The sequence below is a fragment of the Protomyctophum parallelum genome, assembly GCF_964188405.1.
Source record: "Protomyctophum parallelum genome assembly, chromosome: 2".
NCBI lineage: Eukaryota > Metazoa > Chordata > Actinopteri > Myctophiformes > Myctophidae > Protomyctophum > Protomyctophum parallelum.
The window spans coordinates 33,718,793-33,736,223 of NC_139699.1; the positions used below are offsets into that span (position 1 = coordinate 33,718,793).

At 44.2% G+C, this 17,431-nt stretch overlaps 1 protein-coding gene across 1 annotated transcript in view; it reads left to right on the forward strand.

Moving 5' to 3' along the window:
• Positions 1 to 11,081: 11,081 nt before the first annotated feature.
• The window catches only part of LOC310854602 (low-density lipoprotein receptor-related protein 4-like), a gene marked incomplete at its 3' end in the record, with an annotated part of 74,171 nt that continues 67,821 nt past the window's right edge, over positions 11,082 to 17,431 (forward strand). The window contains exon 1 of the mRNA XM_083759277.1: positions 11,082 to 11,369. Within this exon, the coding sequence (XP_083615403.1) occupies positions 11,300 to 11,369 (70 nt within the window). The 5' untranslated portion in view covers positions 11,082 to 11,299. The remainder of the gene's footprint in view (positions 11,370 to 17,431) is intronic.

The window sequence follows — 17,431 nt, forward strand, 5'->3', positions numbered from 1 at the left end:
TTTAAATGTAAATTACGCACCCATTAACACCGACCTGCACCAACCTGCTCTAAATTAGAAAATGTGCTGGAGAAACAATCTAAAAAGAGTGTTGCAACAAAAATAGAAGATAATGTTTTTTTTGGAGAGTCAGATTATTTTTCAGATCCCAAATCCCATACACATGTTCCATGACAAACAAACAACAGACAGACACAGCCTCTGTATAAGTGCACACTGTCCGTCTGTCCCGATAAAACACTTTTCTATCGGCCTGTTGACCTGCTTCGTGCTCCTCAGAATGTACAGTAACGTAATTGTGTCATATCTTTCCAGGAATGGCCCTTTTCCTACAAACAGCTGGAGAGAGACAGTGCACACGAGGAGTGTACACACACGCACGCACGCATGCACGCACGCGCGCGCGCACGCACACGCACGCACGCACGCACGCACGCACGCACGCACGCACGCACGCACGCACGCACGCACGCACGCACGCACACACACACACACACACACACACACACACACACACACACACACACACACACACACACACACACACACACACACACACACACACACACACACACACACACACAATCTCTTTGCCCCATACATTTGGATGAAGTCATTATGTTACATAATTACAGCCTGTTGCGCGTCTGACCTATCATTTCGCATGCGAAAGGACACATTTCAGAAAGCTTTGTTATTGACGGCGGCCAAAGAATTTCAAATTAAGTTTTTTTTTTTCTTTTTCAGTTATGTGTGTGTATACAACAGGCTTAGTGGTTTAGTAGAGCAAACATCACTAGTCCTATGTATAGGTTATTGATTTATAAATGCAAAGAAATGCCAAAGGGTAAAGGGACCTTGATCTGCTCTATTCCACAAGCAGTTGCAGAAGAAAGCCGATAGTTTAGCGGAGATGAAACCAAACCATACAGCAATTGATATTAATTGACATGTCACCATGAAATATATTTTCTTTATCTTTAGAATAAAATATCCTTAATAATATCCCTGTTTATCGTTCATCACAAACCTGAAATATCTTAAAAACATAGGCATGTAATGAGTGATGCCATATTAATCCCAGTCTTTGATAAGTAATTTGCAATAAATGGATTAAAGATACAACAGTGAATGTGATACTGTACTTTAGTGTACCATGCTTTAGGTTTCTGTACTGTAAGGCATCATCTCTCTAGGTGTCCTCAGACGAGCTCTCCATCGTCGCTTCCTGTCATCCCTGTTCTCCATACATCTGGCCAGCTCTTTGGTGCTTTGCGCTCCAGCATCGTCTTTCTTTTTTTTAATCTATTTTTATTGAGGCTCTGAAATTTCACATCTGTTCAATCGCAATATACAATGCATATTGAACCACCCCCTTTTTTTGCCCCTGTGTTGGTTCACAGCACTAACTTGCGGGGGAGATTGGAGTTCCATACGCTGGCCAGGCCCTCCATGAAAGTGCCTTCCTCACTTTAAGATCTTGCTCAGTTGAGTTGACCCATGAACCCAGGTACTTGAAGTCCTTGACTTCCTTCAGAGCAGTGCCTTCTGTTGTTGTCAGAGCTGGATTTTCCGAGGGGATGTTGTAGTTGATAACTTCAGTCTTCTTTGAATTAAGCCGAAGGCCGACATTGGCACACTCTGCCTCAACTCTGATCAGAAGCTCCTGAGCTTGTCTAATAATTGTCTCCATCTATCTTGGATGGACACAGTCCATGGACACAATCATTCACAACAACAATCCATGAGATGTTTTACACTACCCTAACCCTAGACTTCAAACTGTGTGTGTGGTTTTTTTTCTTTCTTAAAAACATAAAAATAAAACAACCAGGGCTACTGGGCTACTATTCATGCTAACAGTCCATAGAAAGGATATAGTTTAAAGATGGAGTGCACTGTCAAGGTTTCAGCCTCCAGGAAGAAACCCTAAATACAAAGGGAAGAACTACACCAAGGGGTCTAATGAAGTACTGTCACCTCATAAACACATGACATAACAACCACACCAAGGGGTCTAATGAAGTACTGTCACCTCATAAACACATGAACAACTGGACATAAATCACAGCACTCCGTCTTTAAATTAGATATAAATTGATCCTAATTATGTCATCAGCAAGAACATTGTCACGCAATCCCGGAAGAGAGACGGAACAAGTTGTCGTATTAGTGAGGACTAATACATGGAGATAAAAATGAAAAGAATCCTTTAATTCCTTTCATGGTGATGAGTGTGTATACCGATTGACCTTAACATCCCTATTCTGGAGAATGTTGTTGTTAATTTCAACAATACATGATGATGAACTCTAAATCAAAAGCCTCTGGGAAATAACTTTGACCCTGTGTATATGTATATATATTATATTATGCAAATCATGCCCTAATTGTTTACATTGGCTAGATAGCCCGCTAATGTTGGGTATAGCCTATAACACTTAAGTCAAGTAGCAAATTTAAAACGGGTGATAGCCATGAAATGATGGAAGGTGTCATTTGCATAATTTGTCTGCGCTAAGAGCATACACGCTGCCCAGCCAGCTTTGTAACGGGACCGGTATTGCACAGGCAGGACTAATTGATGTTTGGTTCCGTTGTAGCTGGAGCTGTGTATTTGTTAAATGGAGTCCTAGCCCCACATCTTCCTCATCTTTCAAATAAAAGGTGTCAAATTCAAGGTGTCAGAAGATCCTAAAATCTTTCTACTCTGCCTGCCACAATCCAGAACATCTTGTGAGGGGGCATGACTATAATTATGAACAGCTCTTCCCGAAGCCATATTTGTGGAAAGTGGGGAGGTCGTTGGAGTGCACCATAGGGAGCTCTTTCTCCCATCTCTGCAAGATACAGTATATATACGAGAACAGGCTTGAGCCCTTATGAAGGGCAAACATCATCCTAGCAACGGACTGTTTGTGATAATGCAAAATGGGAAGATGCCTCACAGCCCAAGGCTTAGAAAGAGTTTTTCCTCTGTGGCTGTCAGAGCTCTAAATAAGGATAATGGTCAAAAAACAAAAGCAGAAGAACAAAAATTATCTTTGCCTTCTCTTGCACATTTGATTTGACACCACTGCTAAAGATAGAAAGAAAGATACAGGTTGTTCTCTGGTTGTGCGCTTTTTGACACCGCTGCTAAAAGATAAGACATTGTACCTGTCTCTCAGAAAAAGACCCCCTACTCTAAGTTTTATTTCTGTTGCACTTGCATCCAGTATTTCTATCCTTATTTGTATTCTTACTTTTTATTACTATTCCTGCTACTGAAATGTAGTCAAATGTACTGAAATATCGTTACCGGTATGTTAGCACAGTTCTGTGGAACGTACAGGTCCCACCAACATTTTGCTGCTTGTACTTGTATAAGTGACGACAAGTAAAACTGTTCTTGATTCTTCATCTACAGGCAATCAGTCAAGATCTAAAGAAGATTATGCTTTACATCAGCCAAAATCTCTCTCTCTCTCTCTCTCTCTCTCTCTCTCTCTCTCTCTCGTCAAATGTCATTACAAGTCAAGTTCAAGTCATGCTCATAAAGACTGTTGCATGTCTCCCCTCTTCCCACTGTGCTATTTATATAATACGCTTTAAGAAATATTCCTTAAAAAATAACCGTTGAAATTGGCTCACAGAGAAAAGGGTTCACACAAAGTGAACAGTGACATAACAGAGACCTGTATCCACATGCATTTGGTTTCTCAGTCGAGCTAATCGCCAGACAGTTTTTATGAATGCTTTACGTGTATACGTGTGTGTGCAGAGATGATATTTTAGAGCCACAACACATGTATGCATGTTGTTATGTCTGTGCATGTTTCCTTTCTAATGCATGCAACGTTGCTCTGTTTGCATGTGACACGTTTGCCAGCAATTGATCCACTTTTTCTCAAACTATAATCTTGCCCTCAGAGGTAATCCCCTCCACAAAGCCATATCAAAGAGTTTGAGGCCTCAGTATCCATTTCAACAGGGGTTTAGCTAAAAGCTCAGCCCCTGTCTCTTCCACAACCTCCATAGCTGCCCTGCATCACCTCTTCTCTCAACCCAGACCTCGATGCTCTACCTTTGGGTGCAACGCCTCAAAACCGGGGCCTCTCTCTGACAGGAGCTGGGGGCCCTCTGGCAATGTGAGTCATTTAAGATCTAATGGCTTTCTCTCATCGGCTCTCTCCACCGCCGAAGAAGTTCAAAGGCTAGATACCAGCAAGCCAGGTGCTGCAGTCTGTATAGGTGGGTTTTTGTGGTGTATGTACTTACTTTGTGTATGAGAGGAATGCGAATGAATGAATGCATGTGTGTGTATGTGAGTGAATGAGAGATAAAATAGCCCACATGTGCGCAAGCCCATGTTCGCACTCTCTCACACACAGACACGCATGCACGCACACACACACACACACACACACACAACACGCTCATTGCCGACATTGACAGTTGTACATCGGACACTCCCCAAATGTTTTATGGAAATCACATTTATCACAATGTCACTTCACGCATCACAGGTGCTGTTTGAAAAGCGATTGACTTGATTGAATCTACAAAGAGAAATGAAAAAAAGAAACCGCCTGACAGGATCTGCAGCGTATTTTAAAGACACAAAGAGGACACAGTTATACGGCTACGATCTGAAACAACAACAAGCTTCTCGCTGGTCCTTCTCATTTCTTCGGGGGGGACAGGCTTGTGGTTCACAAACCCAACTTCAAATGGCCCGACGGATCCCAGAGGCAGAGCCTCATGTCGGTGTCAGGCCGGCGCACGTTTGATTTTGGCCCTCCGTAAACGGGCCCATTGTACAGAGAGGAACACGGAGAGAGCAGAACGTCCACTAAAATAAACCTCATGTCGAAAAAGAGCCTGTAGTTATACACATCCCACAGAACAGGCTTCTGGGCTCTGACCCACACCACACCAGGACATGGCGACTCTGTGTGTTTGTGTGTGTGTGTGTGTGTGTGTGTGTGTGTGTGTGTGTGTGTGTGTGTGTGTGTGTGCCTGTGCCTGTGTGCGTGCGTGTGCGTGCGTGTATTTGATTTATGCATGTCTATGCGTGCGCGTCTGTGCATGTATTTGATTAGTGTGTGCATGTCATGTGTGTGTGAGCTTGTGCTTGCGGGCGTGCGTGCGTACGTGCGTGTGTGCGTGCGTGCGTGAGACTGTGGTACTGCAGCAGTCAGAATCATGTGGGTTGTGGTGTATTGAGGTACTGCAGCAGTCAGAACCATGTGGGTTGTGGTGTATTGAGGTACTGCAGCAGTCAGAACCATGTGGGTTGTGGTGTATTGAGGCTGTGGTACAGTCAGAATCATGTGGGTTGTGGTGTATTGAGGTACTGCAGCAGTCAGAATCATGTGGGTTGTGGTGTATTGAGGTACTGCAACAGTCAGAATCATGTGGGTTGTGGTGTATTGAGGCTGTGGTACAGTCAGAATCATGTGGGTTGTGGTGTATTGAGGTACTGCAGCAGTCAGAATCATGTGGGTTGTGGTGTATTGAGGTACTGCAACAGTCAGAATCATGTGGGTTGTGGTGTATTGAGGTACTGCAGCAGTCAGAATCATGTGGGTTGTGGTGTATTGAGGTACTGCAGCAGTCAGAACCATGTGGGTTGTGGTGTATTGAGGCTGTGGTACAGTCAGAATCATGTGGGTTGTGGTGTATTGAGGTACTGCAGCAGTCAGAATCATGTGGGTTGTGGTGTATTGAGGTACTGCAGCAGTCAGAACCATGTGGGTTGTGGTGTATTGAGGCTGTGGTACAGTCAGAATCATGTGGGTTGTGGTGTATTGAGGTACTGCAGCAGTCAGAATCATGTGGGTTGTGGTGTATTGAGGTACTGCAGCAGTCAGAATCATGTGGGTTGTGGTGTATTGAGGTACTGCAACAGTCAGAATCATGTGGGTTGTGGTGTATTGAGGTACTGCAGCAGTCAGAATCATGTGGGTTGTGGTGTATTGAGGTTCAGAATTATGTGGGTTGTGGTGTATTGAGGTACTGCAGCAGTCAGAATCATGTGGGTTGTGGTGTATTGAGGTACTGCAGCAGTCAGAATCATGTGGGTTGTGGTGTATTGAGGTACTGCAGCAGTCAGAATCATGTGGGTTGTGGTGTATTGAGGTACTGCAGCAGTCAGAATCATGTGGGTTGTGGTGTATTGAGGCTGTGGTACAGTCAGAATCATGTGGGTTGTGGTGTATTTTTTTTTTTTTTAAGATATTTTTTTGCGGCTTACGCCTTTTATTGATTTTTTAAGGGACAGATAGTAGGCTGACAGGAAACGGGAGAGAGATGGGGGGATGACATGCGGTAAAGGCCGTGTCGGGTTCGGGAGTCGAACCCGCGGCACACCGCGACTGGATCACCAGTCCGGTGCCCAGACCGTTACGCTACGGCCTGGGCCGGTTGTGGTGTATTGAGGCTACTGCAGCAGTCAGAATCATGTGGGTTGTGGTGTATTGAGGCTACTGCAGCAGTCAGAATCATGTGGGTTGTGGTGTATTGAGGATGTGGTACAGTCAGAATCATGTGGGTTGTGGTGTATTGAGGCTGTGGTACAGTCAGAATCATGTGGGTTGTGGTGTATTGAGGTACTGCAGCAGTCAGAATCATGTGGGTTGTGGTGTATTGAGGTACTGCAGCAGTCAGAATCATGTGGGTTGTGGTGTATTGAGGTACTGCAGCAGTCAGAATCATGTGGGTTGTGGTGTATTGAGGTTCCCTGACTACATTTAATAAGAGCGTCTGTAGTTACATCATGGACCGGGGAAATGGAGAGATAAAGAGAGAAAGGCTTAGAGAGAATATTCTAGAAAGATATGGAGTGAGGCAGAGCGAGAGAGAAAGAGAGAGAGAAGGAAAGGGAGCATGGGAGAGATAGATAGATAGATAGATAGATAGATAGATAGATAGATAGATAGATGTGTCAGACGCATGGCGTGTGCAGGGAGACAGAGACACTAGAGAGACAGAAATAAATAGAGATTCGGCTTCAGGAAATTAAACTCGATCTGTGTTAATCATAAATTCCTGGGAAAATTGCTCATGAGCCTTATAGCAATGGAACGAAAGGTCATGTCACACACACGCAAAAACAAGCGCACATAAAACAACACGTACACGCATGTTGCAGGCAGACACACATGTGCATGCACTCACACACACACACGCACGCACGCACGCACGCACGCACGCACGCACGCACGCACGCACACACACACACACACACACACACACACACACACACACACACACACACACACACACACACACACACACACACACACACACACACACACACACACACACACACACACACACACACACAAAGAGGAGGGGCATGACTCTGGAAGTCCACCACCATCTCGTCTTATCCCCTTTGGAAATTCAAATTAGGGTTGGGTCATCCGCTAACAGCAGAAGCTTGAATGAATGACTGGCGAGTAGAGGCTATAGCCTCTCCCTGAGGGAGAAGACCTTATGATGCCCTGCAGTGCTAATCCAGCCATGTGTGCTGCTTTCTATCTGTCAAGATTGTAGTGATCCACCACCAGCCGGTAGAGTTCGTTCTACAGAACAGCTGGGACATTGGCATTGAATATGGAGCAGAAACACACAAACTTTATGTAGGTTCTGTACGTAAAAAAGAGGGTTCTTGAGTTTAAGTGTTAATTGCTACACACACACACACACACACACACACACACACACACACACACACACACACACACACACACACACACACACACACACACACACACACACACACACACACACACACACACACACACACACACACACACACACACACACACATGCACACTGCATTCACCTGATGCATGCACAAAGATACACAAACACTCATGGCCAAACGGTGTTAGATGCCAGTGGTAACTGCTCTGTGTTTAGAGGAGGTGCATGGTGGGGATTGGAGTAATACTGGATATTATAGTTGCATTGTGCCTTTTGGCACTCTTTAAGCAAATAGCTAACCTAGTGTGTTCATGTGTTAGGTGTAACAGGCATCCACAGGCACTGTGACACCAGGGGTAAAAATAAATCACACCCGTGTGAAGTGAGAGGCACTCATGATCATCGTATATCATCATGACGTAACATGTCTATTTCAGACACTATAAGACGTAAAATTGTCCATTCATTGTTAATGGGAATTTAATATTTGTTTAGGACAGAAATAGCCGATTTGCTCAGACACTATAGGCCTATGACAAATTCTCCATTCATTGTCAATGGGAATTTAATGTTTGTGTAAGACGAAAATCTAGGCTACACACTAGCTGAATAATAAGTGAAGGGAATAGGGGCCCACTGACATTAGCTATGGATAACAGGTTTTGTCATTTAATAATTTATATAGTGTGATGTTGTCATAAGAGGAAAGTTATATGTGCTGTAGAAATAACAGAGAATGGTGAGGAGAGTGCTATTAGGCTACTCTTAACTATGAACACATTAATCACATGTCTCTGCCTTTTTTTCTTTTTTTCCCCTTTTTTTTCAGGCACAGTTTAAATAAGGTGCATGTGCAGATGAGGCAGTTCAAATAGCAGTCAGATGCATAACTGATATGTGGTGCATTATTGCTATAGGGTGTTTGTTGTTTGATTTAAAGCAGATTATACTCTATAGTTTTCTCTCTCCTGATTGCATATATTTGGTATCCCGACCTAAACAATTATTTTCTTTTTATTTAAGAGCTGGAGAGACAGATTGACCCTGTAGGCTACTGCAAACAAACACTCTATGACAGCAAAACAAAAACAAACAAAAAACATTTACACAACCTTAATTGTTACTGTTTATATTTTTCTAATTTGACAAACTAGACAAAAGTGTTTGTTTCTCACACAAACATGGTCTCTTTCATACTAATTTGACACCAGAATAACAAAATGAATCAGATTGACTCAGTCTTATCATGCTGGGGATCTCGCACAATGCCATCAAGTACAGAATGGATCCGTGTTGAGAATGAACATCACCTGCTTAGAGAGGAGAGTAGTAGACTGATATCCCAGCTAAAGCCACTAATTAGAAATGGATTGTCAAGCCTCGTTTCCAGGGAATGTGGGGGAGGAAACTGCCAGGATGTCTGGCAAGTCGGGGTTTCAGTCATTTTATATGGAGTTTTAATAACAGGCTGTTGCGTATAAAAATAACCAGAAATTGCCCCAGGACCCTAGTTTACATGAGTGAAGAAGACTGTCCCATGCAGAAGAGGACACTGTCACAGGCATTGATGATTTTAACAATTGTCAATAATAATAATAATAATAATACTAGTACTAATAATAATAGTACTACTACTAATAATAATAGTACTAATAATAATAATAATAATAGCCAGCCAGCTATAATAACTATAGCTATGATAGGCTACACACAGCTGTATATAGGGTGTTAAGTAACAGTAATAGCCCAATAAATAACATACCTTCTGAGACAAGTCACATATTTAAGGTAGACCGATTGCTTTCGTCATGGGGAAGAGACACTACTTTGATATGTGTCTTTAAATGTCTTGATGAATTTAAGGACCCTATTGTAAACAAACTAGGGACGGACGGACACTGTTCTTTGGAGTGGCTGCACCACTCAAAAAACAATCAATCAACGTGTGTCTGTGTGTGTGTGTGTGTGTGAGAGAGAGAGAGAGAGAGAGAGAGAGAGAGAGAGAGAGAGAGAGAGAGAGAGAGAGAGAGAGAGAGAGAGAAGGGTTTTGCTCTTTTGCACTTTTATTTGGAAAAAGAGAAAATAAAAACAAGGGGACGCACATGTACAAGGTTTCTTTGACTATGCATGCACCTCTTGGTACCACAGCACCTCAAAGGCCCTTAAAACAAGGCTCCAGACCTCCCAAAACAAACTGGTCAGGCTCCTACTTGGCCTCACCCCCCGAACCCACCTCACCCCTGCCCACTTTGACAGGCTGGGATGGCTTAGGGTCGACGACAGAGTACAGCATCTTGCAATGGGTCTGGTCCACAAGATTCGATACACCACCAAGATACCCATGTACCTGTCTAAATACTTCCTTAATGTAAACGAAGTCCACACCCACAACACCAGAGGGAGTGCAACAAACCATGTACAACCCAGATTTGGCACAAACAAGGGACTAAATTATTTTCGCTCCTATGCCACCAAAATGTGGAACGCCCTACCAACAGTCATTAAGACATGTGAATCCCTTGACTCCTTCAAAACCGCTCTCAAAGGGCACCTACGGATGGCTGCAATTCGAAACTGGCCTCTGTAAAATCAGAATCCCCCCCCTTTTCCCCTCACTATATGTATCTTTTCCCTTTTTGCTTCCTTTATGATGAATTCCTGTTCTGTACTTTAGCTACATAGAAATGTCTATTTGTATGTCTCTAAATGTTTTGATGAATTGAACAATGTGGACCCTGTTGTAAACAAGTGTAATGCTTAATTGGGTCGTCCACTCACAGTTAACAGTCTTTGTATTGAGTTTGTGCTTGAAATGTACTGTAATTCTGCAAACTGTTAATAAATATTTAAATCAATCAATCAATGTATGCAGCCCGCTTCCGCTTCTAGCTGCTGTCTCCTCGCTGCATGCTTTGATTTACTGTCCGGAGTGGCCGCTAGAGTTTTAAGAATTATCGTAACTTTTAAATGACACAACGAGACGAGAGAGAGAAAGAGAGAGAGAGAAAGAGAGAGAGAGAGGGGGGGGGGGGGGGTCAAGGACCAACCTTGCGGGATGGGATGGGGGGTGTCCCGCAAACAAAGAAGCGACATACGACGCGCAACTGTTAAAAAGCTGCCACGTGACATGAGTGCATAATTTGCGTTTGGTGTACAGACGCAGATGGGCGTGTGGTCTCGGGCTTTTGACGCGCTGTGTTCCCTCTGCATGTTTGCGTTCTGTCGCGAAGTCCTCCCGCTTTGACGTACATTTGGTACAGCCCACCACAGCTCCTTTTGATCGCTCCTCCGCGTCGGAGCTGGAGCACAACATGTTGGAGAGTCCAGCGGTAACTTTTTAACATTTAGTTCTCCTACAACAGCTCTCTCGTATCGTGGCGGGTTCGGGAAAGTCCGCAATTCCATGAGTATGAGTTTAATTATGACACTCGCCTGTGTCCGCGTCGCTCTCTGATAACAGAGTTTATATTTCTGAGAGAGACTGTGTGTGTGTGTGTGTGTACTGTGTATGAGAGAGAGAGAGAGAGAGAGAGAGTGTGTGTAAAAGAAGAAGAGAAGACGGACCGCGGAGAGAAGCGACAGAGAAAGAAAGAGGGGGTCCAAGATGCAGCAGCAGTCCGCCGCCGTGCTCTGTGGAGCCACGCTCTTCTTAACTTTGTTGCTGTGCGGAGAAGGTAAGATCTTTACCCCCACGTTGTTCCATGGGATTGGGAAGGTGCACAGCAGTACTACACAACACTCTCCTGGGTCTACGAAGACTCATTGCTTGAATAAAAACCATGGAGGGGTGCGTCATATGCATGTTTGGAATGGAACAGTGAGTGCGGAATCTCTCGGTTGTTTTTGATTGATGTGTGTGTGTGTGTGGTGTCTAGGATTTTCTCAGGCGAAATGTGCCAGCCAGCCCAGAAATGTTGTCATAGTTGGAGAATACCTGCACGGTACAGTTGTGGGAGAGAATGTACTTTGTCTTGTTTGAGTCTGACTGACTGACAACACGTTAACTGTCAAATCACTCAACAAGCTCTGAATGGTCTTTTTGCAACTGAGTAAATACGATGGATATTGTAGATTTCAATATCTTAATTTTTCGGGCAATTTCAGTTGTGAATAATATATTATAGGTCACAGTTGGCGTAGCTTTTAGCTTAATGGTGTGTGTGAGAGAGAGAGAGTGTGTGTGTGTTTACAGTTGGACCCTTGTCACTCGGAGGATGCCATGTGATAACTTGTATACATGTCATGTATGTTTGGCTTTCCATAGCCTCATTTTCTATTCCCACGCTGCGGACCTCTAGTTTTAGGGAAAGTGACCCCCCCCCCCCCCCCCCCCACACACACACACACTCACACACACCGTTTTCTTTCTTGCTATGTTTTCTCTAACACCTTGTATTTACAACATGTTGGAACAACTGCTGGAATGCAAGGACCTTAGTGAAGAGGGCCCCTCTAAAGAAACACCAGTGAAGCATCTCTCTCTCTGTCTCTCTGTCTCTGTCTCTCTATCTCTCCTCTGTCTCTCTCTCTCTGTCTCTCTCTTGCTGTCTATCGCTCTCTCTCTCCCAACCTCCACAATACACCCATATATGACAGACTAGTGAAATACTTGTGTAATTGGCTGGTTGTGCCTTGTGTGCCGCTCTCCTTCCGATGGGGGCTACAATTGTAATTGTGACAGACTCCGTAAATGTCACCTGCATCCTGAGCCTGGCGCCAAAATGTCAGCCAGATAGGATTCAATATCTCATCAAAAACAAAAAGGCTCCCGGATCATCCAGGAACCTATTTTTAGTCGGCTCTTGTTGTCCTTGGCCATACTTATCAACGTTGGCCCCCCGTCCCCCCCACCCCCTTTATCTCTAGGCTGGGGGGGGGGGGGGGGGGGGGGGGTCACACAGGCTTTGATGCTAGACGTGTCCTATCATAAAGCAATTGGGTCTCCTGGGGCCCATGCAGGCCGTAATCTTTCTCTCGGCCAAGTTATTGACTTGGTGTGTGTGTGTTTTTTATTTCTATTGCGGCTATAGTGTTTCCATTCTTGCACATAAAGAGGCACCTTTTTCTGTATAGTGTTATGTGTAACATGATGTGGAATCTGGGAGAATAAAGAGGAATGGAGCGGTACATGGTTTTGATTTTCATAGAGCTAGTCATAAGGACGTAAATCTAGCGTGGCGTAAAACAAAGGCCAGTCCCATCCGACAATAGCTGGCTGAGAGCCTTGGTATGGCTGCAATTTGTGTGTGTTTGTGTTTGTGTGTGTGTGTGTGTGTGTGTGTGTGTGTGTGTGTGTGTGTGTGTGTTTGTGTGTGTAGTATGTCTTTGTGTCTCCAATGTGTGTCTGTGGTAGGGGTGGGCGATATGGACAAAACTTTTATCACGATATTTTTTCAAGCTTATCACGATACACGATATTATCACGATATTTTCGCGCGCGGTTTTTTATGGTTATTTTTCAAGTTACTTAACAGTACAAGGTAACAAAAATTTAAGAAATACCATTTAGACTGTATTTAGACATTTAAATACCATGAGAAACTCCTCATCGGTATGTGCACGAGCACACACACCCCACACTATTATAATGTAGCTGTCAGCAGAAACCGCTTGTTGTCATTTTTTTATATTTTATGTCTTGCAAATGTATGCTCTACCATACTATAGCATCACACAAAAGCAACAGAAATAGCAGATCCGCAAGCTCTGCTTATCGTCTCTGTTGGTGGAAATCCCATATAGGATTCAAATTCAAAAAGGGCTAAAGTAGCAGATCTACAAGCTCAAATCATGTCACTTCACTCACACATCTCGTGCTTGTGGATCTTCTACTTTTGCTGCTTTTGTGTGACGCTGTATCAGTGATGTAAATAGGTTTTCAATGTAATGGGTCCCGGGATGCACAGGTGGTCATTCAAATGATTCCCAAAAAGTTGTTATGAGTCCCATTTGGCCTTTAGTGTGGTCAACTTTTTGAGGGCACAAGGCCAAGTGCCAGGGCATGAAGGCCATCAATTAAAACAATGATTTTAAGTCCCCGGTCATCATTATTTTAGCTTAAAAGGTTAAGGATGATTAAATTTTTATTTATTTAAAGGCGAACATTGGTTCAGAACAGTGCTTCTTAAATAAATAATCACAGCTTTAAATAACAAAATATAAGTAGCTACTGTTGTAAAATATTGTAAACATGTCTGTAACATGGGGTCCCAGTGCAGAGATGAAAATCACAATGAAAAGGCCTATAGGACCCTGTCACCCTGGGCTAATTCATATACATTTAATTTGGGGGTCCTTGAAATTCCTGGATAAGTCCTTGAAATGCCTGAAGAAGGTCAGTAGAACGAAAGCTTGCCAAAAATAAATTGATTGTGCACAGATCTGAGTGTGCGGAGCTTCCCTTTATTTTTTCTCTTATTCCCTTTGTGGCTCCAGCACCTCTCTAAAGTTTTTTTCAGCGGATGAGCGGTGGTTCCTTTTCTATTGGGGTCCTTGAAATTAAAATGGCTGAGGATCACTGGATTAAACTGAGTTAATTCACAGAAAATACATTCATTTGTATAGCCCTATGTTTCTGTTCTGCCTCGTCTGTTTTTGTTCTGATATTGTCACAACTGTGATTGATATGTTCCTTGTTTTTACCTTCTAACTTTGTTTCTTAAGGTGCTTTATAAATAACATTTCATTTTACTTACTTACATAACTTTTGAATGAGGGCTTGGTTTAGAAAAGATTATTTTGTGCTAAAGTAATACATTGAATAACATGTAGATGTTAAGGCTAAACTGGCATATGGCATTGTGGGGGTGCAGGACTGAGGACTCTGGAGATAAATCAAGTGTAAAAAGCATTTTGTACACTTGTGTGCTTATGAACATTTACCACGTTATGTCCGCATTGATACAGAAATTAATGATTATTAAGCGAGCGACGCGTGTACAGTGAGCGGCGCGCGCTCTGGTGCTTGGCTACTTGGCTACTAGCCGTGGCCAGCCTAACGCCAGGGCTCCACCGGGCGCGTTGCGTCTCCGTCGCGTGCGTCAACAAACGAACCAGTTCAATTTTAATGGTGACCCCTTCATTGATTAAAAGGGGAACATTCTGTGATGGTGACGGAGACGCGATGCTGATGCGCCCGGTGGAGCCCCGGTGTTACGGACAATTTACTCTGTAGCGTAGCAGACGATAGCGTGGTAAATGGTGGTGGAGGAGTCCTGCAGTCTATGCTGTTGTTTTGTGAGTTTATATCCATGAAGACGAGTCACGTTGGTCTTAACACACGGGCTCTGTCTGTGTGACAGACGTGGAGTTCTTTTTGGGAACTATAAACACGTCGCCCTTCCTCGACATGTTGAGCTGTTTACTATGAGGCTACAGCTCAGCGCAATGCTGTTTCCCTCTGCCTAGAAGAAAGGGGGCGGGGACTTTGGGAGTGCTGAGAACTCAACAGAGTTATAAGCAAACCACGCCGTCCATTGGGGTGCCGTAGCAACGTGTGGTTAGCTTGTAGATCTTTTATTTTTTGTGAACGAAACTGTCGTACTGCAGAAGTAAAAATTACGGCATAGAACTGCATATATAGAGTGTGCATTCACTGTCTGATGCAGCACATTTATCGTGATGAAAACGATAACTCTAAAAAGCCATATCGTGGAGACGTTGTATCGTCCCGACGATAATTATCGCCATATCGTCCACCCCTAGTCTGTGGTCAAGAAGCCTTCTCAGCTCAGTCTCATGGTCTCACAGACAGTAATGGGTCTCAGTTGGTCTAATGGGCACGTTGGAGAGTGTATTATGCTCTTTAATGATGTGCTCTGGGAATGGGGCCGACCTTTATTGTACCGCTAATAAAATCAAGGCACCCTGCATTCATCCCTTTAAGTCCCACTCATTTACAAATCAACTATTGATGAGGCCTGCATCTTCTTGGAGTGTAGGTGGGTGGGATGAGGAACTTATAGCCGGAAGGCATTCTGCTGTTGCTCTGGTTCTGAGAGCCAGGACACTGAACCAGAGATGTGTCTGAGAAACGTGGAGAATATCCACCTGCTGCATTTGGATGTCGCCTTTTATTAAATGTAGTATTGACAGTTGGAAATAATGCACCACACAAGCAGATTTCTAGAAGGAGTGACCACCAGAGATGGTCAATTAATTAGAGGGGGAGATGGGAAGCAAAACATGACAAATGCAGATGGGGGAATAATAAGGGTTTGGAGAACACTGAGGTTAAGCAGAAACGGGGCTGGGGTAGGAGCGCTGTCGGAGGGCCATCCTGGGCTTGAGAGGGTCTTTTGTGTTCACTGGTTTGGGTCTCAGGTTGCCTTTGCTCTTTCTCCGTTGCCCTGGGTTCCCCCGAGCGGATTGATTAGTCCCCCGCCGCCATCCATCTACCGCCTGGGCAAAACACACGGACACGACGGTCGGACTGATGTTCGCAGAGCCCCGCAGGCACCATTATAATTAGCCCAACTGGCTCTTAATATGAAAATGTATGGTTATTGCAGCTAGCACATTTCATGAAGTTGTGTGTCTGACTGTGTGTAATTATAATGCTATTAATAGCGTATAGAATACATGTATTGCTGTATTAGTTTACCTCAGTGGATTATATCCATAACTAGCATTTTAGCTATGATACACAATGTCTGATCTGATGCACAGGCTATAATGTAGCAAAACAGAGGACCTAGGAATGAGTGAAGGACCATGTTGTTAACTTGCTTTCGACTGTATGGTTGGTTGGCTGATTTTGTATTTTGTCTTTTTTACGAACGCTCTCTTTCTGCTTAGTGGATGGGGCCCAAAGGGAGAGGGAACACTTTAATAATGGATCTGAGACCAGCACTATGCTGCATAGCTGCTGTTGCATAAGTGCATGTGATGTTTGCTGCCTAAATGTGGATAAGTGGGTGGTGGGTTTGTGCGTGTAACTATGAGGGTGCATGTGTTCAGTTCACTTGTTATATATTTGCTGTTTAACTGGAAAGCACAGAAAAAACGGATACACAAATGTGTGTGTGTGTGTGTGCGTGTGCGCGCATGCCTATGTCTGTCATGTACTGTATGTGTTATTGTGTTTCTGTTACTTATGAATGCTGTGTATCAGGTCGTTTTTCTATGTGCGTGTGTGCGTGCCCTCCCCTGGTCTAGCTGGTTAGGTCAGTGCATGTGCTAGTGCTAGGACTCTTGCTTTCACCTAAGGGGGGGGGGGGGGGGGGGGTGGGTGCGGGCCACCTGATACCCCCACTGCGCACCATGTGTCTCTGTTCAACGGATGGAGTTGCACCTCCAAGGTAGCGGAGAGGTAACCTGTGATATCACTCCGTTTCCCACCCTACCCCCATCCCCACCACCACCACCATAACCACCCTCAAGGGCTAACCTTTTTTTCTTCCCGATTTGGGAAGGTGGAGGCGGTAGAATGGAGATAAACAAAAAGACATGCACAGTGCAGCGCACACACAGAGCAGATGGCTCTGGAGTGTGGTATGGATTTATGTCCGTCCGCCCTTGCACATTTCCATAACTTGCCTCCAACACAGAGGCGCAGTGACAGCACCCCCTGCAAAGCACCCCATATACATACGCCAAATCCAATCCCCCAACCCACTCGTCGTCCTCCTCATATTCCTACAACCTTCCCATAAATCACCTGGCTCTCTCTCTCTCTGTGCACCCCGACCAGAGAAGAGCCTCAGACATGCTGTGCTGTGCTTGGGAGTGGGAGTGT